A 23,281-nucleotide genomic window follows, 5' to 3' on the forward strand; every position below is an offset into this window, starting at 1 on the left:
CATGTGTAATCATCCTTCCAGGAGCAGAATGGTCCTGGGGCACGTTTGCGTTCCATGCAGCATCCAAGCTGCCCAGTAACTGGGCAGACCTGTGGGCATTTTAAATCCTTCACACTTTAACCACCAAAGGGAGACAACGCACCCCAAGAGGGCAAATATAGGAGATTCTGAGTGCTCCTTCATAACATGGGAGAGGGTATTTATTTTACTATCATCAACAACATGGCAAGATTTCAGGATGCACAGCACTAAACTAGACTTGGGGTGCGAGGCGTGGGGAGGGAGGAGGAAGAAAAGTCCCAGCTTCCAAGAGCTCACGGGTCATTTGAGACTAAACCCACACACGTGAAACAACCAGAAAACAACTCCAAACCACGAATCAAGCTGTGTGTGATGTAGGACATCTTGTTCCACAAGGTGATGGGAGAATGAACACAGAGTTCAAGTCAGATCATTTGCAGAAGCCTCCTCATATAACAGGGTTGCCTGCCATTCTCTGAGCACTTCCCCAGCAGGTGCTAAGCCCTTACATGGATGATCCCATCATTCTTCAACAACCCTATGAAATAGGTGCTTAGTGATCCGATTTCACAGATAAGAAACTGAGGCTCAGAGAGGTTAAGCAACTTGCCCAGAGAATTTAGTGGTGGCAGAGCTAGGATTTGAACTTGGTGCATCTGACCACACAGCCCCGTTCTTAATCACTGTGGTGCACAAAGAAGAATTTTGATCTGAACTTGGCAAGAGAAAAAGTTAGTGGGAAAAAACCCAGGAGGCTGCTCTGAGTAAGATTAGAGAGTGGAGGAAGCAGCATTTGCAAAGGGCCAAGAACTCTGACAAGCCAGATATGAGCAAAATGTTTGAAGAGACCAAATGTCCAGCCTTCCAGGGACTCACAGATGAAGATGAATGGGAAATGGGTCTCCTGGGAGGGCACAGTGTTCAGGCACAGGGGGGTAGCGAAGGTGGGGGAGGCTGGAGGCTAATCAATGAGAACCCCCTTGGGCTGGGTATTTGGTTATTTGTGAAGACTTTAGATAAGAAACAGAACCAGGCCAACAGGAACCACGATGGAGTCAAGCTTGGTTCTCAGAGCAGCACAGTTCCCCCTCCATCAAGGCCATTGACTTTGAAAAATGAACCGTGGACCAGGTGGGACATGAAGCTGAAAAATCAAGGGAAAGACCCCACCACCTCCTCAACTCCAACTGCCCTCAAAGCTCCAAAGAGCAATGTGGAGGCAGACATAGGCTGTCCCTGCAGCACTGAAGGGGACCTCCAGCTAGTACCTTAGAATTTAGATTTAATCCACTCACAGCCACTCTGTTGGCTGAGATCAGAGAAATTTACAGCTAGAAGGAATTTCAAGTAACATTGAGTCACCATCTTCCTCCACCCACCACCACCACTGCCAGATGTCCCCGCCACTCCCACAGCACCCCACTGCTGCCCCGTCAGGACATAACTGGACTCAGTCCAGATGGGCTCCAGTTCAGAACCTCTAAGGAAGGGAGCTACACACGACCTCCTCTAGTCGTCAAATCTGATGTTAATATCATCTATGACAATGAGGCTCTTTCAAATGCTGTGGTTTGAACTAATTTGCTAATTTTCCAATCTGCAGGACTTAGAGGACAGCTCTCACCTTAAATCCTTAGTTTAACGTGCTTTTATAAGATAGACACCAATTGTTGAAGTGGTTACTCTGGGACATGAGATGATGAAAGACTTCCTATTTTTTTCACTGTTTTATTATTTTTTAAAGATTTTATTTTTTATTTTTCCTTCTTCTCCCCAAAGCCCCTCAGTACATAGTTGTATATTTTAGTTGTGGGTCCTTCTAGTTGTGGCATGTGGGACGCTGCCTCAGTATGGCCTGATGACTGGTGCTAGGTCCGTACCCAGGATCCAAACCAGAGAAACCCTGGGCCACCGAAGCAGAGCGCGTGAACTTAACCATTTGGCCACAGGGTCGGCTCCTCACTGTTGTATTTTTTTAAGCCTGATGTATTATTTCTGCCCCACTAATGAAAGAAGTGCTATTTTGAAAGCTCCTCATGAAGCATTATTTAATTGCTCCTTTTCTCTAGGCTAAATCCTTCTAGTTTCATCCAGAGGCTGACAACTCAGAGACCTCTGTGGGTCGGACAGGTGACATAAGCGAGTGAGAAGGAAGACATGGAAGCAGTGCAGGTGGTCCTGGCAAATTGCAGAGAGCACACCTTGCTGAAAGGCATTCAAATCCTAAACTGGGCTACAGGCCACCAGCCTGCAACCTTTCCCCATGAGCACTTTTCTCCATCCTTTATTTCCTGGTTCTTCAAGCTTTCTAAGTTAGTGTGAGGAGCCCCTAAAGAGAGCATCTTTGGTGTGGCCATCTGGAAACACGCTGTTATCTGTTGTGTCAACAGCAATTTTGGTCCCATGCCAAAGACTCACCAGCACACAGGGTTTACACCTGCAAAGACCCATCTGTCCCCAAGTCCTAGGAGAGGCCACAGGGGTCGAGCAAAGATCCCAGGGAAATATGACTTCACTCTGCATTGGCCCGGGCACCACAGCAACAGGATGCCCTATCCTGAGCAGACGGCACAGCAGACTGCCCCTGTCAGGCAGTGCCTGTTCTGGCAGACCAGGCCACCTCCCCAAGCAGGCTTGTGTCTGTCCAAATGGCATGGAGTCACACTGGTAACTATTTACATGAGTCAAAATCCACCAGAGGCAGCAGATGGCCGGGCGGGCTGAGACATGGGGGGAAATGGGCCTGGTTTGGGCTGAGTCAGAGGTAGGGGCAGCAAACAGCTTCTCTGTGGGCACGGACAAGTCAAAACATCACCACAGCCGTCCCTGGTCTCTCAGCATGGCTAGAGTCCAGGAAAGGATTTGGTGTGAACAAAGCTGAAATGGTCACAGGCTGATCCCTAGACTCCGAGATAAAATGGCATTGGACAGACCTGTCCATCTTCAGTGGTGGGCACTGCCGGGCCGAGCCTGCGGAGATGCCATGGCTGGCCGAGGGATGCATTCCTGCTGCAAGACGAGCGCCTCCAAAGCACTAGGCTTAAAACCGCAACCAAGACAAGCGGAGAGATCAGGGCCTCCTGGGTGTCATCTTTGTCACCTTTATGCCCTCCGTGGCCCAGGGCTTGGTGCACACAGGCAACCAGAGGCATCTGTTGGGACGAACTGAAAGAGCGTGTGACGCAAATCCAACAGAGTGACCTTTGCCTGAGACTCGGTTTGGAGTGTGTGTGTTTTTTTAAGGCAGGATGTCGGCTAGGGAACATTGTGAGCCATCCTGAGCCCTGACAGCACCGGTGAAATTCTGACGTACTTAGTCCAGGGTGATAACGGGTGTTTCGTTTCCTGCTTTGGAATTCTTTCAGTCACAAGACCCTCGGTGTCTCCCAGGCCCACAGCCAAAGCCTGAGTGAGAGTGATACTCGTGCACGCCCATGAGGACCGCAGCTTTCGTTTGCCAGATGGAGGATATTTTGACTTGGAGTGTTTTCTTCTTCCCTCCCTTCTCTAACTTTCCTCTCTCCTGGGAGCTTGTGGGGGTGCCAATCTGTGGTGACAAACATCAGGGATGGGTAGACCTGGAACCTCGGCATCAGCACTAACAATCTGGAGGTCAAACTGGGGAAAAGGCCAAGGAACCCGCAGGCACACAGGATCCCAAAATGTGCTTGGACGTTAGCACCGGGCACTAGAGACTTCTAGAGAGTCTTTAGAAGCTATGGGCTAGAAGACTCATACAAATGATTATCAGAAAGCATACATTTTCTGTCTCCATGTTTATTGGGAACTTCAAAGAAAATGAACAGAGATTTATTGACCCACCAAAACAATTCCTGACGCAGCATCGTGATGAGCTTGGGAATTCTGGCTGGTGAAGGGGTGGACTGTGAGCCTCAGCAGCTTAGCCCATAGTCAAAGGCGTCGGGGTTGTTCTGAAAATAGAGATTCAAGAAGCCCAGGAAAATGTTCTTATCTATGAGAAGAGCACACACTGCAGGGTCCTGCTTCATGGCTGCGATCCAGAGCCGAAGGGCCGGGGTGTGGCTCACACAGCTGCAGGAGAGGAGAGGAGCGTTAGCACGTCTGAAGGGGAGGCATCAGGAAAGATCACAGGCATTGCTCTTTAGATTTACAGGGTAGGAAAAATGGGCTTATCTGGGCAATAAAGTTTTCATAGCTATCTTATTATCAACCGAGCATGATCATTTACTGGAGGAAAATCTTATTTTCGGAATAGCTGTGTGTGCTTTTGAATTGTAGAAGTTGAGATTGTTGCTTTTAACAATACAGTTAAAATACTTGCAGACAAATTGCTCTGGGGAAATAAAGGGTCTGTGCTTCCCTGGTTACCAACAAAAAGACAACCCATGGAGAGAAACATTCTCCCATCATTCTCAGATTTGACTTTAGGGGGCTTGAAAAAAATAAAGACAAGTCGTTTCCAAAAACTCTTTTGAAAAATGAGTAAAACAATCATCAAACTTTGAAATAATGGAGGTGACTGGGCCCTTTCGAAGACCGATCAGGTTTAGGTCTAGGATATGTAAAACTGCGTGCTCAACATAGTCACCTGGTCAGCGGGAAATCCAGGAGCAGACGTGAGGCTTCCTGACCTCTGGTTCAATACTCTGGCCCAGAGGAGACGGATTTTTGTTTATGTTGAGACATAGTTTAAAATACCCAAATGTGTTGCATCTGATCTTCCCTCAGAAACAGCTGAAGTGGGAGGCGCAGGAGATGACCCCTGGATAGACTCAACCTTGTGCATTACGAGGTTTCGGTCACAGTTCTGCCTTGGCAGGACGAGATTCCCAAATGCCAGAGTTGTCCTGCACCCACCATGGGACTGGCTTGGATCAGAGCAGGTGCCGGCACAAAGTTAACTTGTCCTCTGAGCATCGTGGGGACAAAGCACGTGTTCCGTCTGCCTGGGGACCCTGCACGGCCTCCCAGAGTCTACTGAGCAATTTCTTCCACTTTAAACATCTCTACACTTCTATGGTGTATGGCTGCCCATTTTGTTCGTTTTAACATCAAGCATATATTACTTTTAAAATCATTTATTTTTTAATGATATTTCTATCCAGAGGAAGAGTCCTCAGGGAACTAAGATGTGAGTAAGGTATATGGTGTCCACTGGGGGACTTAGAAGGACCAGGTGGAGGGCCACGGAGGGAGCTACAGACAAGTCACCAAAACCCTGTGCCTGGGACTCTCCTCTGCTGTCACCACCGGCCTTCGCTGGGTGGGCTGATGAGGACAGCAGCTCTGAAGCCCTCCGTGCGGGAGGCTTTTGGACACAGGGTCTTAGCAGCAGAAATATGGGCCCAGTTTGGGTCTGCGGTTGGTGGCAGAGGAGCACAGATATGTTTTGAACGAGGAAACACATAGTTTAAAACCTGATTTCTTTTACATTCATCGTGACACATGTCCAAAGGGGGTAAATGGCCATTTGATAAACTGCCCATTTCAACCACTGTCCCCGGTGCGACCCCCAGGAATCATGACCACAAGGTCAAATGTCTTACTCGGCTATTCCATATACATCCAGCCGCTCAAACCAGGGCCAAAAGAGGTAATCAATCATGGATATACAGTCTCCACCAAAGAAGACGGTGTTCTGATAGCCAAGAATCTAAAAGTTTAAAGAGAACAAAAGCAAGTTAATTTCCCTACCTGCCGACACATTTATAGATACTAGACACAAATATCAAATTAATTCCCAAAGAACTGAGGCTTTGATTCTCTTTCTGTTTTATTAGGTGAACGCTTCTTCTCTTTACCTGAGGTTTCCTCCATCTCCATTAGGGTCGTACTCCTGGCCTCACTCAGCCCCTCCCTCCTTTCAGCGCTGGAGGGATGGTGTGGCTCCTCTGATCAGAGAATTTGGAAGGACACCCCAGCCCCTCCCTCTTAGCCTAGGACAGGCTCCTCCGAGGGCTAAGCTTTCCACGGACAGCTCAGCCCCTGGAGAGGGGCGGTCCTGCCTCAGGCCAGCGCTGCCCATTACTGGGAGGCGGCGCTGGGGGGACACATCAGGAGCCCCACTTCTGCAGTTGTGGTGCCCATTCTCCAGGACCCACGTTATCTGTAATAAAGGGGATCCCGTAGTCTCCCCATGTCTTCCTCTTTTGCCTTATTTCTCAATTGATTCAAAACTAAGGAGGAGAGACCAGTGCTATTTAATGGGCTCCCTCAATTCCCAATACTGTCTTTCCATCATATTTTCTTTTCTTATTTGAGCCCTTTGAACTTCACATTGTTGGCCACTCAACACCATCAACATTTTGCATTAAAATAAAATCTCTCATTCCCAAATGGGACAAACCAACCCAGATAGATGGACTCCAAAGAAACAGATAGACTCTTAACAGACAGATAACCAAAGATAGTGAAAAAAAAAAAATAGTACTTGAAAAAGTAAAAGGCAAAAGCACTTAGCAGGGGTTATTGTTGGGTCAGGTCTTCCCAAAGAGAAAAGGATGGGGCCAATTACCTCGTTAAATCAAGCAAACAACCTTCTTTGACCCATATAACTCCTAATCAACTGAATAATTCCCTATTCATTCCATGTATATAATTCCCTAAATTCCCTAAACGTCCATGTATGATTTGTTTTGACAAGGATTTTCTCAAGAGCACCTCTGCTCTGTAAAGCAGAGGAGTTACACAGATGTTCCAGAGTCCATCAGTTTAGAATTGGTTCTGGATTTGTGACGAGAAAGCACAGAGGCACCCGAAGCTTACATCCACAGAAAGCAAACAATCCCTGACAGAAAAGATCAATGAGATCCCCCACTGCCACCCTTCTCAGAAGAGAAAGCAAATCTTGGTGCCCTAAATTCTGTCTCTGTTATCTCCCAGTATGGCATGAGTGGTAGTCAGACTCCCTCCCTAGTGTCCTCGAAGTCTGAACCAAGTTACTAGCATCACCTGGTTCAAAGAAACTAACAGGATGGCACTCAAACAGCAGAATCTGACCAGTGAAAACTCAAAACAGAGGCTGTTTTCAGTCATGTATAAATAAGACCTGACTTACAGGGGAACGGAACAAATTGTTCAGTTTTTATGGATTCCAGAAAGCCCCAAACCTTCCTTATGCTCAGGAATAGAATATAATTACCCAAACTTTTATCTCTGGCTTTAAAACATATACCTCCAGCTTATTATCACTTTCATGGCACAAATCCAGAACCAATTCTAAACTGATGGACTCTGGAACATCTGTGTAACTCCTCTGCTTTACAGAGCAGAGGTGCTCTTGAGAAAATCCTTGTCAAAACAAATCATACATGGACGTTTAATGGAATCCTGTATGGGTCCTTTGGGTAAAGTGATGAGATACTTTGAAAATGAGTAACTGCTTAGTAATTGCTGTTTATGTAGTAAACATTTTATAAGCTTTTCCTTTGCTCACAGTAGGAGTATACCTTTAAATATATATGCTTTTATTGATATGACCAATTTTCATATAAAGACTCATAAAGTAATGGAAGCCCTATGAAGGTACAGGGACAATATAAAGTCAAGATGAGCATGGACGAAATGGGTGAGTGATCATTTATCTTGTGCAGGCCTCTCCCCCATCCCCGAAATACATGTCCACGTTCCTTCAGACTTTCTTAAATCTAAGTGTGACATCACAATTCCTAGGAGTTCTTGATACGGCAGCAGATTCTTGAGGCCTGTCTCAGACAGGCATTTCTCTACCAGATTTCTTGCAGGGCAAGTCTCAAAATCCCAATAGAAAAGCTGTTTTCCTACAAACTAGCAGAGTGCTGGCTCCTTCAGAGACACCTCCCAGTGACATAGGAGAACATCCTGGCCGGGCCTCCTTAGAGGGTTATGCAAACCTGGTACCTTCTAGACATGTGAAATGACTCTTCCCCTTAGAATCACACAGCATCGGTACCAGAAGGGCCACTGGAACCCTCTAATGCAACTCTCTTCCCATTTTACCATTTATTCATACCATGCTCATTACACAGAGGATTAGAGGTGCAGTGTACAATAAAATACGAAAGATGAAAAATAATACAACGCTAAGTTTAGGGGAAAATAAAAGTTAGAACAGAAGGTCAAAACAAGGAAGGAAAATGGCATCAAGATACCAAGCCAAGCCTCCCGCAGTTCCTTAAGTAAAGCTTTGAATTTGACTTGAGTTTCCCGGCAGCTGAAGCAGAGAGGAAAGCACGCTGGCGAGTGGATTCTTGTCTCTCACGTGGACGCACAAGAGACTGACTCACAGAGGGGGAAATGCAGACACAGGGAGGTAAAGGGGCTCTCTGGTTGGTGCCAGAGCTAAGACAAAACACCATGCTCCTAATTCCCAGACTAGTGTCAACCCTTCTGTCACTCAACTTCAAATACGCATGTATGAGGACTTGAATCACAGAAACTTCCCCATATCTCTTGTGAATTCTTTGCTCTTTAAGTATCAGCAAAAAGCTTAGAACCAACAAATTCTGGACTCCCTTACAGCCAAGGACTGGCCCACTGAGCTTCCCTGGGAAAACTCCGTCCTCCACCCAACTCTTTCTCACTCTCTCTCGGTCAACGGCTCTGCCAGAGCACCTAACCGACAAGGAGGTGAGAACGCCAACATAACCACGGTGAAAGAGATCATCAAACATCTCTCCTTCCTGTTTCATTCCATTGATCAGCTTTACTAAAATAGTTCTGTGCTCTCTGTTTAAGATGAGTCCCTTGCTTACAGCCAATTAGCTCCTCTGACAAATTTTAGGATGGTCAGAGGTAAAATAAACTGACAGTGTTAATCTCCTAAGTGTTTTATCATCAGAAATGGAATAGGAAACTGCCCTTGTACCTCCATCCGCTTAGCAGCGGTTATGTTAATATCTCATTTTTAACAACTCCATTTTGAATTCTTTCTGTCACCCACCTGCCACATATAATGATATTGGCCATTCTTTATGTTGAATAGCGTCTCTCACCATGGAATCCCTTACTTTCAGAACTATTGTCCTTGATATCATCAAGCAAGGCAAAATAGCCTGCTTAGAAGATGCTTTTCTTCCCAGGCCCCAGACAGCCCTCACCAGGCCACACACAGCCAGGGGAGGGCACTGAGGCTGTAGCTTCTAGCCCTTGGGTTTCCTAAAAATATTAACACATGTTCAATTCAGGCTTAAGAATTAAGCTTTGGGGGAAAAGCAATTTGACGTCCTGGAATGTTAGAAAAATCTATTTTTAAAATTTTCTGGTCTCCAGTTCAATAAAAAAATTGACTACAGAGCCTTCCCCTCGCTTTTGGACGGGATAAGGGACAAGGGATAAGGAGTGAGCACGCAAATAAAGAGGGAGGAGCTGTTTGGTATGAGGTGGAGCTACTATTTCCACCCCCTGAACGTGGAAAGCCTGGATGGAAGGGCACCTCATCTGCGAGGGCTTCTCGGGCTCCCCCAGGGGGGCCAAGGGAGGTTGGCGCTGGAGCGCGAGCAGAAGGAAGAAGCGCGCGGGGCTCCCCCGCGTGGCCATCGGTGGTGAGGCTGCCCGAGGAGGTTCGCCAAGGAGGAAAAAAAGACATCTGTAAGTTTTTTGTGAGAAACAAGATCACAAAGAGAAGCGAATCTCAGACTTCCTCAAACCCGTCATCCTAAAAAGTTTCAGTCTACAGTCTTGGACTTTCGGGTTTAGCTTTACTAATTGCACTTCAAACCTTGAAGCGCCCACTGCCCTGCACCACCGTCATTTATTTACACCATTGCCGAAAAATGCTGGGACTCTAACCAGGACAGACAGCGTGGAGGTTCGCAACGGACGCTGCTGTCCTTGCTGGAGGAGGAAGAAAGCCGTTTTCTTAATGGAAATAGTTCTTAAGAAGGAGAAGCACCCCCCTCCCCCCCGCAAAAGGCACAGAGCCACCTGCCAGTACATACGCAAGGCAGGCTCTTATCCCGAAGCAGTAGCAAAGTACACAACACCCAGGCAGGAATCTTTTAAGTTCATAAAAGATAATGGGAGGTTCTCAAGTTTTCAAATTTCAGGTCCCTGCTACACAGACATATAGCTGAGTCTGAGCTAACAACGATGAACCGATTCCTTAAAACAAACCAAGGGTATAGAACAGAGAACAGATAAAACCATTTCCCCTCCAGAAAGAAGCCATAGAAGGAGGGTCTGCCCAGAACACGCCCCTCCTGCTGCTCACCGCTCCTGACCTAGGGCCCCTGTGAAGATTCGGAATGCAGCTGCCAACATTTGGGGATTAAAAGACCACCCTGAAAACTCTAAGCTGGAATCCTTCAAGTGGGCTTAATTCTTTTGTCAAAATATATCTGGAAGATAGTACCGAGGGAAAGCTAGTGGGACAATGCTTGACAAGTCAAATATCTTTAAAGTGATGGATGGTGGAGGAAAATGGCAATGAATATTTATCAAATCTCTGAAGGGGGAGAGGACTTCCTCTGCATAAAACAGCGGAAGAAATCCCAACCACCTGAAAGACTCATAGCACGGTATTTTTAAATGTTATATTTCTATATGTACAAAACAGAGAAGCCAAATTAAAATTTAAAAGAAAACAAAAAATGTGTCTTAAAAACAGGCAAATATGGGGCCAGACTGGTGGCCAAGAGGTTAAGTTCGCATGCTCCACTTCTGTGGCCTGGGGCTCACCAGCTCAGATCCTGGCCGCAGACCTATGCACTGCTCATCAAGCCATGCTGAGGTGGGGTCCCACATAGAGGAACTAGAATGACCTACAACTAGGATGTGCCACTATGTACTGGGGCTTTGAGGAGAAAAAAAAAAAAAAAGATTGGCAACAGATGTTAGCTCAGGGCCAATCTTCCTCACCAAAAAGCATATCTTAAAAAAAAAAAGCAGGCAAATATTCTTCATATATAAAGAATTCTTTAAAAGGAATCTTTACAAACCAACAAGGAAAATCTGTAAGACCTTGAGAGACAGCTGGGCAAACCCTCTGAACAGACAATTTTCACAAGACAAAACACAAAAAGGTGGCACACTTTGGGGGAAAATCTTCCACTTCACTAGCAATCAAAGAAATACATATTAAATCAGCAGTGAGAAATTACTCCAAAACAGGCAAATATCTTTTTTAATGAAATCTCCCAACAGTGAAAAGGGGATGGTGCTCCGGGCCTTTTCATATATTGCTGGGGGAGGAGTGGGGAGCGGTAAACAGCACAGTCTTTGGGAAGCAGTTTAGCAACATATAGCTCGAGCCTCCAGTGTTCACACCCTTTGATCTAGTAATTCCATTCCTGGAAGTCCAGCCTAAGGACACATTCTAAAACAGAGAAAATGCTTTTTATGCAAAGAAGCTGCTGTTCTCTGTAGCATCATCCACAATGGTAAATGACTGAAATAATCTAAACACCTCTAATGAGAGTGCTGGATAAATAACTAGGGTTTATACACAGGGCAAATTATGCAAAATGAAGTGGGGTTTTTTTTCCATTTTTAAAAATTACACATATTGGGGCTGGCCTGGTGGCACAGTGGTTAAGTTCATGCACACTGCTTCGGCAGCCCAGGGTTTCGCCAGTTCGGATCCTGGGCGCGGCGGACATGGCACTGCTAGTCAAGCCATGCTGCGGCAGGTGTCCCACATATAAAGTAGAGGAAGCTTGGCATGGGTGTTAGCTCAGGACCAGTCTTCCTCAGCAAAAAAGAGGAGGATTGGCGGCAGATGTTAGCTCGGGGCTAATCTTCCTCAAAAAAAAAATTACACATGTAATAAATACATTCTCATTGTTAAAAAAAAATTCAAACACAGAAAAGAGAATAAAAGGCAAAGACTCTCCCTCCCTGCCCTTAACCACTTTTATTTCCCACCCCAATGCTAACTGAATCTCCTTCCCAGCAGTAGCCACTAGTAGGAATTTGATGTGTGTCTCTCCAAACATATTTCTATGTATTTATTTCCATGTATATGCACACATATATAGTTGTTTTGTCTTATTCTACAAAAATAGGATCCTACCCTCTGAATTACTGTATAATTCATTTAAATATTTCCAGGCAATCTCTTCACATCAATGCATGTGGATTTACCTCATTCATTTTTAACTGCTCTACAGAATTCCACGAGATGAATAGAATTTATTTAACCATTCCCGCTCTAATGTACATTAAGGTTTATCATTTTCCACTATCATAAATGATGCTGCTCTGATAAAAAACCCTTATACATATAAATAAGCATTTATAGAGTTTATTAAAATACGAGGAAAATTCTTATGTCATATGGTAATCAAGTTCTAGATACAGTATGATTTCAACTACATAATAATATATGTAGCAGAAAAGGACAGAAAACAAAAAAATAGTAACAGTGGTTGTTCCTGGGTAGTGGGATTATGAATTTTTTTCTTAGTTTCTATATTTTTCTGTATTTTTCAAATTCTCCCTAATGAACAAGTATTGCATTATAATTGGAGAAGAGTAAAATTAATTTTTAAATAATAAGAATAATTATTATTCCTTTATTTACATGGTAGGAGAACGTATAGTGGAAGGTTATTAAAAGAAACACAGTAAATATTAGTTTACCTAGAAAGAAACTGTCAGAATTGGAGCATGAATGAAGTTACCAAACTAGCAACAGCACAAAAACTGCTCAACTAGCCATGGTGAGTAGAGATAACCAGTTCCCTAGTGTGGAGGAATGGCAGTTACAACTAAAAAGTGGCACGTTAGTAGACATGCTAAATTAGCTAGCAAATCCAAGAGAACTGACAACATATATCCAACCCAAAAACTTGTACATGAATGCTCACAGCAGCATTATTTGTAATAGCCACAAAGTGGAAACAACCCAAATGTCCATCAACTGATGAAGGGATAAATAAAATTTGGTATCCATACACTGCAATGTTATTAAGCCATAAAAAGGCATCAAAGATGAACTTCGAAAACATTATGCTAAGTAAAAGAAGTTCACGAAAGGCTAATACTGTACAGTTCCATTTATATGAAATATCCAGAACAGGTAAGTCTATGGAGACAGAAGGTAAATTAGTGGCTGCCTGTGGCTGGCAGGGTTGAGAAGAAACGGGAGGCAACAGCTAATGACTAAGGGGTTTCTTTTTAGGCTGATGAAAATGTTCTGGAATTGAATAGTGGTGATCATTGCACAACTCTATGAAAATACTAAAAACCACTGAACGATACACTTGAAAAGGGTGAATTTATGGTGTGTGAAATATATCTCAATAAAGCTGTTATAAAAAAAAGCTAGTAACAATGAATTTAGTTTGTAGACATGTTAGATTCATTGATAAAAAAAATTATCTTGTAAATAGTTTGCCATACACAAAAGACTACAGAAAATTATTTTCAGTAAACAATGAGCCAGGTATAAACTTTCTTTCCTTCACGTCCTGGTGACATCAAAGGAGAAACCATTAAACAATATATAAATTAATTTCATTTTTGAAATTAATAAAAATTAAGAAAGAAAAATAGCAAAGCTTAACCAAGACAATATAATCTAATTGGGCAAAAGTGTATTCTTTTTAGAGAGGAGAAAGGACAGGTTAAAAATTAAGATCAGGGGGGCCAGCCCGGTGGTACAACTGTTGAGTTCACATATTCCGCTTCGGCGGCCTGGGGTTCACCAGTTCAGATCCCAGGTGCAGACCTATGTGAGGCTTATCAAGCCATGCTGTGGCAGGTGTCCCACAGATAAAGTAGAGGAAGATAGGCATGGATGTTAGCTCAGGGCCAATCTTCCTCAGCAAAAAGAGGAGGATTGGCGGCAGATGTTAGCTCAGGGCTAATCTTCCTCAAAAGAATTAATTAATTGATTAAAAAAATTAAGAATATGGGTGAAATTTTGAATCAAGAAAATATTTAAGGAGCTGGCCCAGTGGCATAGTGGTTAAGTTCTTGTGCTCTGTTTTGGTGGCCTGGGGTTTACAGGTTCAGATCCTAGGCACAGACCTAGCACTGCTCATCAAGCCATGCTGTGGCAGCATCCCACATAAAATAGAGGAAGATTGGCACAGATGTTAGCTCAGTGACAATCTTCCTCACAAAAAAAAGAGAAAATATTCAATTACACATGCTCCTGGGTGATGTACACACACCGTACACAAATTTGACCTCAGGTAAACTGACATACACATGAGGCACATAATCACATTTGGAAATGTGGAAAACTTTGCACAAAAATACAAAGTAAAGGGGCTGGCCCCGTGGCCGAGTGGTTAAGTTTGCGCGCTCCGCTGCAGGCGGCCCAGTGTTTCGTTGGTTCGAATCCTGGGCGCGCACATGGCACTGCTCGTCAAGCCACGCTGAGGCAGCATCCCACATACCACAACTAGAAGGACCCACAACGAAGAATATACAACTGTGTACCGGGGGGCTTTGGGGAGAAAAAGGAAAAAATAAAATCTTTAAAAAAAAAAATACAAAGTAAAATACCACAAAGCAGGCCGGTGAATGCCAAGAATTAAAAGCTTAAAAGTGTCCTGTGGCCACCAGAAGCTGCAGGCTTCAGTTACTGGGCAGTTCTCACTCCCTCATTGTTATTCCAGAGTTATCTATGTTACTCCCTCTCACTCCCCTTTATTGATCTCTGATGATGACTAGTAAGGGATCAAGCAATAGCCAGAACGTAGAATCTGTAAGTGCAAGAACACAGAGTCAGAGCAAAAATCCAAGGCATCAAAGAAATCCGGCCGAATCCTGTCCTTCACTGCTCTGGGGCTTGGTTGACCACTTCCACAACGAAAATATTCAGAATGAAGGCACTGGCACAGACAGAACTATTGAAAGGTCCTGCCACATTCAAATCCACAAAGATAAAACGAAGGTGGGCTCAGGGGCCAGTCTGAAATGGAAAATCAGTAACAAACATAAAAAAAGAATAAAGCTAAAAAAAGTCTGCTGCTCAGATTAATGATTCAGTAAAGTCTAGAAAATCGGTTTGAAGACAGAAAGTGTGATTACAGAAGGGCATCCCAGTAGTTCTAAAACTCACGAAAATGTTCAGAAGAGGAAAGCAAGTGGGGAAGCTGCCGGTTCGATAATAAAAGCAGCAGTAACGTATCTCAAAGAATTGTGAAAATATTATAGAAAAATGTGGTTCCACTACAAGCATAATGAATTTTTAATTTTTATGAAACTGGATTTTTAAAGAAAAAATTAAAAAGTCAGGGCATTTATTGCAAAAGAAGAAAGTGTCAGAGTTTAAGGCTGCAAAAGGTAAAATAAGCCTTTTGCTTGATGATAACATGGCAGAAGGTGATACACTGGTATCCTGACTTGCTTATCACTGAGAAAACCTGTATGTCTTTAATATACTCTCAGCTCACACAAAATCCTTATTGTACAAAGCCATGCGAAAGAGTTGCGTAAGTCAGGGGATCATTTCTATTAGAATTATTCCGACAAGTTTCAGTTTCACTAGAATCTCCTAGAGTCAATATATTGGTATTTAGAGGAATGGATCAACGAATTCAACCTCACTGGGTGCGTTTCAGATTCTGATATTGCCTACATTGTAGTTATAATTCCTGCTAACATTTTATGGGCCAAAAACCACATTCAAGTTGGTTAGAACAATGCTCAATATTCAGTGGTCCTTGACGAGCATCACTGAAGCTACCTGAACCTGGGCTAGTTAACAAGTCATTTCCAGGACTTGGCTACTGATGACAAAGTGGACACGTGTTATTCAGTGATGTGTCAGAGCCAGCTGATTGCCCCTCTCTCTTCCCAACTCTGAGTTTGGAGACATCACATTGATAGCCCTGGGTGGGAGTATTTACACCACTGAATTCAGCAAATGCTACAAATCAGGGCTTTTTTTTCTTCTTTTTTCAGAGGGAGTCAGTTGTTAAACATTTATCACCACACCACTGGTTGTATTCCTAATTTCTCTGGTTAAATGGCAGCCACAAAGTTAAAACACTGAATTTCAATTCTTGTTCTTATGATTGATGCATTTTGTGGCCCTGTCCAATTAACTTCACCTTGTCCATTATCCCTAACTCAACAAAGAGAGACAGCCCTGCTTGTTAATGTCAAATCACGTGCGTGAAGAGGGGCACTGTCCTTGGCAAGTCAAGCTCGTAGGCAGTAAGACCATTCCGAAGGTTTAGTACACCCACATGCTACCTTCCCGAGCATGGTCTCCCCATGAATATGCCGTCAGCACCTCACGCTGAGCACAACTGATCTGCCCACCAACTCTCAGTGAAAAGCATCACACTAACTGGCCGGAAACTTGGAAATCATCCTCAACATCTGCTACCTCTTAGCAGATTGTCTCTCTGAAAATCTCCGCACTCGAATCTCCCTCTCCATCCCTTCTTAACATGGTCCCCTTGTCCCTCCCCTGTCCCCCAATTTTTCCCTCTCATTCATCTCCCACGTGGTTTCTGGGCTGAATATTTTTTAAAAGCAAGAGGGAGCACCCCACTCTCTTTATAATAGTTTTCAATTACTCCCCATCGACTTTGGTATAAAGTTCAAATTCCTTGGCACAGTGGTAAAGGCCCTTAGGCATCAGACTCTGTGCCACCTCCACCTCCACACACACTCGCCAAACCAGTAACTCCCTGGACACCAACCTCTCCCTGCTTATTGTTTGCTGACACACTAGTTGCTCTCCCCTATGCCTCTACTTCACCCTGGAGTAGTCGAGAGAGGCATTATCCCCAACCCCTCCGCCAGCTCTCTCTTAGGCATCCCTCCAGCCTAGCACTCAACACACCTAGGTTTGAAATGGGTTTAACAATCTGTCTCCTCCTCCAGGCTTGAGCCCCTGAAGGTCTTTAACTTTTGTATTTCTAGAACCTAGTTCAGAGCCTGCACAGAGAGGCCACTCCGATCTGCAACGTAGGGGTAGTACAGTGTACCTGAGAGGGTTGTTGGAAGGCCCGAATGAGACGGTGTTTGCAGTGCACCTGCTGCATAATGCATGGCACAAAAATATGGCTTCAGCTCCTCTGGAAGAGCCCCACCTAAAGAGCTGTGCCTCCGTTGTAATATTATACATTTATTTAGCCGTCTGTAATTTACGAAGTTCATCCATCATCCAAATGCAGCGCAGGAGGGAGACAGGTCAAAATGCGTTTTCAATTATCTTTGAATTCAAAGAGTTTTGTTTCCCAGCCCCTTCCCCTGGCCCAGCATTTATCTTTAAGAAGGTAACCAGACACGATGGAATCAGTTCAGCTAATGTTTAAAATAAAGACCTTAAAAATTCTCTATGCACAAGAGCTTTCAAATTTCTTTTTGAAAGCAGAGGTTCTCCTTCTCCTCCAGATGCAATCTTACTAGGTGTCTTACACATGGCATTAAAAGCAGGGCTGGTTTCAGAGAAGCAGGATCCAGAACTGCCACCAGGCCTCCCCTCCCCGGGTGGTCCCTCTGCAGAAGCTGGAGGCTCTGAGGAATACACCTTTCAAAACACTTGCTTATTCTATAAACGTGGAAATGAAGGCAAAGAGAGGTCCAGAACCTTGCCCAAAGGTCTGAAATCCAGTAAAGCCAAGCCTAGGACCCAACACTCTTTCCACCACATCATACTGACTCCTCGGAGTCAAGATAATAGTCTGTGGTCTCAGGACCAAAGGTTGACATTTCTTACACATGACTATTAATCACCCATATGTGCTGCAATTGTACAACTCTAAGACAGGCAGAGTCTTAGATTTGGAAGAATCTAAGAATTTGGAAGAGTAAATAAATTTAATTGGCTTCCTCTTGACAAAGGTCAAATGGAAGAATATTAATATAATCAGCCTTCCCTTAAGGGGATAAAAGTAGCATTCTCTGGCTGTCAACAGAGTTACAGCCCACCCATAAAGGGAACATACCAGTTTCTGGAACAAAGATAAGGGAAGTCAAAGACCCACCTTCCAGATTATTCTAAAGGTAAGGGTTAAGTAACGCTATTACAGCCAGGTTCATAAAGGATCTGGTGGTACAGATTGCTCCTTGCCCACCCATAGCCACTTTCCCCTTCTTTCTTAACTACTGATAAGAACCCTGATTTTACTCAGGGTATCCCCAGCTAAAACACTAAATTCCAGCTTCCCCCACAGATAGTTATAACCCTACAACTAAAATCTGGCCAATGAGATTTAAGTAGCCATTTGGTAAGACTTTTGGGAAAGTCCTTTAAGGGGGAACGGCCTTGTGCCATTTTCTCCTTTCTGTTCTCCTTTCCACAGCCTGGAACTTGGATGTGATGGCTGAAGTTCCAGCAGCTATCTTGTCATCTTGTCATATCTTTCATTTTGGTGAAAGCCTTGAACTAAAGATGACAGAGCAGAAAGAGAGAAAAAAGCCTCAGTCCCTGGGGACTGCATGAAGAAGCCATCAAAACAGCCCTGAACTGCCCTAAACCTCTGGCTTTTTTATGTGAGAGAATAAACCTTTATAAGATACATTTACAGTAGTTAGGTCCCTTTTATTAGCAGCCAAACACAACCCCTAACCAATACAGACCTCGGCCTCGTAGGCAGAAGCTACAGAAGCCTTGCAGAGATCCTTAAGGAATGTGGTGACTCTGGGAAAGGAGGACATTCATCACATGTCCTTCCTCAGCTCCTTGACAGATTTCCAAGAATAATTCCAGAGCAGGTCAGTGGAGGGCAAGCAGTCACAGTTAAAGTTAGACGACTAGTAGCTGAACTTATCAAAGTCCGGCAGAAAGAATAGGTCTGTGAAAGCAGAGGGTGTCAGGGTGACCAGGTTAGGGTCCCTACATCGCTTCTTCCACTGGATCTGACAAGAGAGGGGCCCTTTTTTGTACCTCTTCGAGGTTGCAGAATTCTTGACGCAGGGCTAGCTTCAGATCGGTGCATTCTCTCCCGCATCTGAAGGCTACCAGACACTCCTTGGTCAAATGTGGCACCTAATCAGAGGACACAGGTTCTTAGTGGAGAAGTCTGAGGGAATTCTGTGCTCCTGCTCTGCCTATAAATGCAGCCAAAGCTTTGTCACTCCAACTTAACCGGCCAACACTCACATCCAGGTTCCTAGTTCCCTCTAAGGGGCGTCACTGTGGTTCCAGGAATACCCTTATCACAGCACCCATGTAAACAAGGTTCTTTAAAAGGGGTCTCCAGTGCTCCCTACTTGAGCAGTTACTTCCATGCTGCACAGTCTTAGTCCAGGCACTTAACCTCTCTAAGCCTCAGTGGTCTCATCTGAAGAATGGCTACAATAATAGGACCCACCTTAAAAGGCCACTGTGCAGGCTACAAGAGTTAACCTTCATAAAGGAGCCAGAACAGTGCTTAGCACCTCCTAAGTGCTCAAGATATATCAGCTATTAATATCACTGAGTTATTTTTATTTCTTTTCAAAGAGAGCTATCTTAAAATTTCTCCATCATTTTTTCTCCCATTATCAACAGGTGCCCCTTTTCTCTCTTCTTCACACTTCCTGGGCACTTGGCACTCTTGCTCCGCATAAAGGGCAGCCCCCTTCTGTGCATTACCTCTTCACATCCCAATATTTTTTTACCTGAAACTTTAGAACTATTCCCTTTAAAACATCACCAGTTTTCAGCTCTTTCAATATTCCTATCTCAAGTCACACAGTCATAATTATGCCATAACCATACCTCTGGAGACTGCTAGTTGAAATGGAAAAGTGGTATTAGTTAAGCTTTAACCTTTAATATCAGAGGTGACAGCCCTCCTGTCACTCTGTACCAGCCTATCCTCCTAAGGCACACGTAGTATTCAAACAAAACAATTTTACCAATGATTTGGTTTTAAAAATGGATTGAAGTTTGGGAAAGACACACAAAGTAAAATAGAGTGTTAGTGGCTTTTTAAAAAATCGGATATACCTTATAGAACAGCTCCAATAACATCTTTTGGCGAGCTCGCTCATAAGGGTCGAAGGGATACAGCTTCCTGCCGGGATAAGCATCATCCAGGTACTCACAGGCGATGACAGACTCGTAGATCAGTTGATGTTTGCTGTTCTCCAGGACAGGAATCTGGCCAAAAGGATGCTTTGTGTAGTACCATTCAGGCTTGTTTTTCAGGTTAATGTTGATAACTTCATGTCTTAAAAAGCAAAGGAAAAATAAGATAGAACAAACATGGGAGGCGTATGCAAGCAGACGCTCATCTGGAAAGCGGAAGGATCAATTTATAAAATTTAAATTTGCAGTAAGTTTTTTAAAGTTTAGGTTTTTTACAAAGAAAAGTACAGAACAACATCATTGTCTTCATCCCTACAGTAAGACATGTGAAATGTTTTCCAGGCCTTGTCTCTTTCGCCCCTGTGATTCTGGGCTCCGGGAGGTTGAATCTCCTGCCAATATTCCCGCTGGGAAGGAGCAGAGCAGAGACTGGAGCCCAGGAAGTCTGACTCAGAGCTCACATGCTGCACCACAGCACTGCGGAGTGTCATACATTTTAAAGCTTAAAAATACAAATCTGATATTAACAGGTCACAACAGAATATGATCAATGTTAGCACTCTGAGCATGAAGTCTGGCATCTAACAGCCTGGGGCCTGGACAGTCTGGCTTGTGTTCTTGGCCAAATTCTTTAACCTCTCTGGGCTCAGTGTCCTCAACTGTAAAATGGGGGTAATAATTGAACCCATCTCTTGGCATCATTGTGAGTCTCAAATAAGTGAATATGTATAAGGTGCTGAGGACAGCGCCTAGTACATAAACAAGCAATAATTTGTATTTTTCTTCTTCTTAATTATTATTATTAGAGGTTCAAGCCAATAAAGTTACCAGAGGCACTCATATATGTTTAAAAAGATTAAAAGAAAAAAAATGAGTATATTCTTTACTCAGTCAAGGGTGCCTGGGGTGCGGGTGGGGCCTACACTGGAGGGAGCAGTCAGAGAAAGCCTCGGTAGCCTTCTCTGTGTCCTTCCTTCATCAGCACTACGGGCGGGAAGCTGCTCACCAGAGCCATCATTCAGCTCACTCTGTTGTCCTAAGTTTCGTTCACACACACGACTCTCGCAGAAGCTCCTCATTTCTGGACGGCACGCTTAAAAAACCTGCCCCTCGTTAAGCACTTACTGACTTTGCCTCAAAAGAAAGGGAAAGAGAGGCCCTCTGAAATCTGAGCAGGGCGCCCTGGAATTTAAACGTCTCCTTGCGCTTGCGGGGGCGCTGGCCTCTGGCTTCTCACCTGATGCCTTTGGCCTGGAGGATGAGGCGCGTCCTGTGCGAGTAGGGGCAGAACCGCATGCTATAGATGCGGATCAGGCCCTCTGGGACCGGCCCTGGGGGGAGGCTTCCTGCGGGGCAAAGGGGGACGGAGAGGTGGATTAGCCCAGTGGGGAGAGGGGCTTACTTGCCACCCGGGACCCCAAGAGGGCTGTGCACGCTCAACCTCCGGAGTCTCAGAGAGGACGCTTTGCACGTGGCTTTTGTGCAGAGGAACCCTTCCAGTCTCTCCCCGCCACGCTGGTCTAGGGGCCAAGGCCGAGCAGCCCCTTCTCCAGAGCCAACATCCCAGCCATGAGGCGCCCCCAGCCCGCGGACCGCTGCTGAGAGGACTCACCTTTCCCCAAGGCTCTGGTCGCATCCTCAGCCATGCTCTCCAGGCGTCTGCGCATCAGCCAGCGCTCGCAGCCAGGGACGGCTGCGCTCAGGCGCGGGCCTCCTGCCCCAAATTCAATTTTTGAGTGACTGGGCTCTGGTGGGGCAGAGAGGAAGTGATCTGGGACGGGAGCTAGGATAACTTAACCTAGAGAGACATCGCCCCAGATTCAGAAGCCAAAGAGTAGTTGGGGGGGGGGGGGGGGGGCCTGAAAACTACCCCTTGCTTTGAACATGTAGGTACAGCATTCGGTGGGGGCTCTTCTCGAGGTCAAGAATCCGAGAAGAACAGGCATTTAAACTCCAGTGCATATGTCAAGAGAGTTTAATAAAAATTGACTAAGGTAACGCTAATGTTTTCTTTCCTAGTCTAAGCTCTCCTTTCTGCATTTCTAAGATAATTGGTCACATGCTCTATATAATAAGTAAGGTTATTTTCCTTTTTCTTTTTTTTCCCAAGGAAGATTCTTCCTGAGCTAACATCTGCTGCCAGTCTTCCGCTCTGTGTGTGTGTATGTGAGCCGCCACTGCATGGCCACTGACGGAGGAGTGGTGTAAGTCCGCACCAGAATGGAACTGGGCCTAAGAAGCTGAGCCCACCAATCTTAACCACTAGGCCACTGGGGCTGGCGCTTCTTTGTTTTAAAAAGGCCAAACTTCCTCATAACATGGCAATAAGGAAGAAAAATTTGTTAGTGTTGAGATCTTGCATGACCCTGAGAGCAAGTATCTCCTTAAATTTTGTACCTTAGACACCTCACTCGCCTCACCCTCGTTCTGGCCCTATTTGTGAGATTTTACCCAAGCTATGAAAAACGGTAATGAATAGAAACAGGATACCTAGAGGCAAAGATAAAGTTGTGAGCACTCTCCACGCCCCCAGCATAAATTTCAGAGAAAACCCTCTTTAATGGCTAAAGACACATTCCCAACTGCAGAGCAATACAGGGGCCACTTGGACAGCTCTTCCAGCTACATGAGATAAAGGAGGTAGCTGGCCTTTGCTCTGACCCTGACAGCTGAGATCCTGAAACTGAGCAAGTGGGAAGATAACTCCTTTAATTTTAAAGGACTGAGCTGAAATGGGAATTGCTTGTCAATGGATTTTGTAGGATTGACAGGTGAAAAGGAAGTATCATATGTCTCACTCACAGTGACTAAAAGATTTTCATGGATTACCTTCGAGTCTCACAACCACTCGGTTAGGCAGCTAGTATTATTCCTATTTTACAACATAGAAAACAGCCTCAGAAAAATGAAATTATTTGCCCAAAGTGACCAGCTAGTAGAGTTGAAGAACTTTAAAATTCCAAAGCCTGACTCATTGTCTTGGCCTCTAAAGCTGATAACAGCGTGGAGAAGAAAGAATATGAGTCCAGGAGAAGATACAGCACATAATAGCTGCTCAACAAATGGTAGCAGAATCTGAATATCTTTATTAAAATGACAGAACCTAATTATGTGGCTTATGAATGGGCACATTTGGGCTTTGGAATTCCAACTATCCAGAAATTCTTGTTTAATAGTGTTAACATTTTTTTGCTACTGAATGAGAATCTTTGAAAATCTTTGGAATAGAGACTTGACTACATTTTTTGTTAAGTCATTCAGAGTGATTTCATATGAGATACAGCAAGTTGTTTCATAAGAATTGGGGAATGGCAAAAATGTTTGAATAAATGTTCTCTGAAAAGAAAATGCATATATGCCAGCAAGAAATCT

The 23,281-nt window shown here is 44.4% G+C and overlaps 1 protein-coding gene across 1 annotated transcript; it reads right to left on the minus strand.

Annotated features, from left to right (window-relative positions):
• Positions 1 to 3,779: 3,779 nt before the first annotated feature.
• GSTO2 (glutathione S-transferase omega 2) lies at positions 3,780 to 21,716 on the minus strand. The gene is made up of 6 exons (XM_014844696.3): positions 21,522 to 21,716; positions 21,147 to 21,255; positions 19,829 to 20,051; positions 18,782 to 18,883; positions 5,550 to 5,656; positions 3,780 to 4,074 (listed from the first exon to the last, which is right to left on the minus strand). Exons 1-6 carry the CDS (start codon positions 21,574 to 21,576, stop codon positions 3,915 to 3,917), a joined length of 756 nt encoding a protein of 251 aa, XP_014700182.1. The 5' UTR covers positions 21,577 to 21,716; the 3' UTR covers positions 3,780 to 3,914.
• Between the last annotated feature and the right edge of the window lie 1,565 nt (positions 21,717 to 23,281).

Source organism: Equus asinus, chromosome 2 (genome assembly GCF_041296235.1).
Source record: "Equus asinus isolate D_3611 breed Donkey chromosome 2, EquAss-T2T_v2, whole genome shotgun sequence".
Classification (NCBI taxonomy): domain Eukaryota; kingdom Metazoa; phylum Chordata; class Mammalia; order Perissodactyla; family Equidae; genus Equus; species Equus asinus.

Coding starts and splice junctions, on each gene's coding strand:
- GSTO2 (XM_014844696.3), bottom strand. CDS start 21,576: ATGCGCAGACGCCTGGAGAGCATGGCTGAGGATGCGACCAGAGCCTTG. Junction 18,884..19,828: donor TATTGGAGCTGTTCTATAAG/GTATATCCGATT, acceptor TCCTCTGATTAG/GTGCCACATTTGACCAAGGA. Junction 4,075..5,549: donor GATGTATATGGAATAGCCGA/GTAAGACATTTG, acceptor CCTCTCCTGCAG/CTGTGTGAGCCACACCCCGG.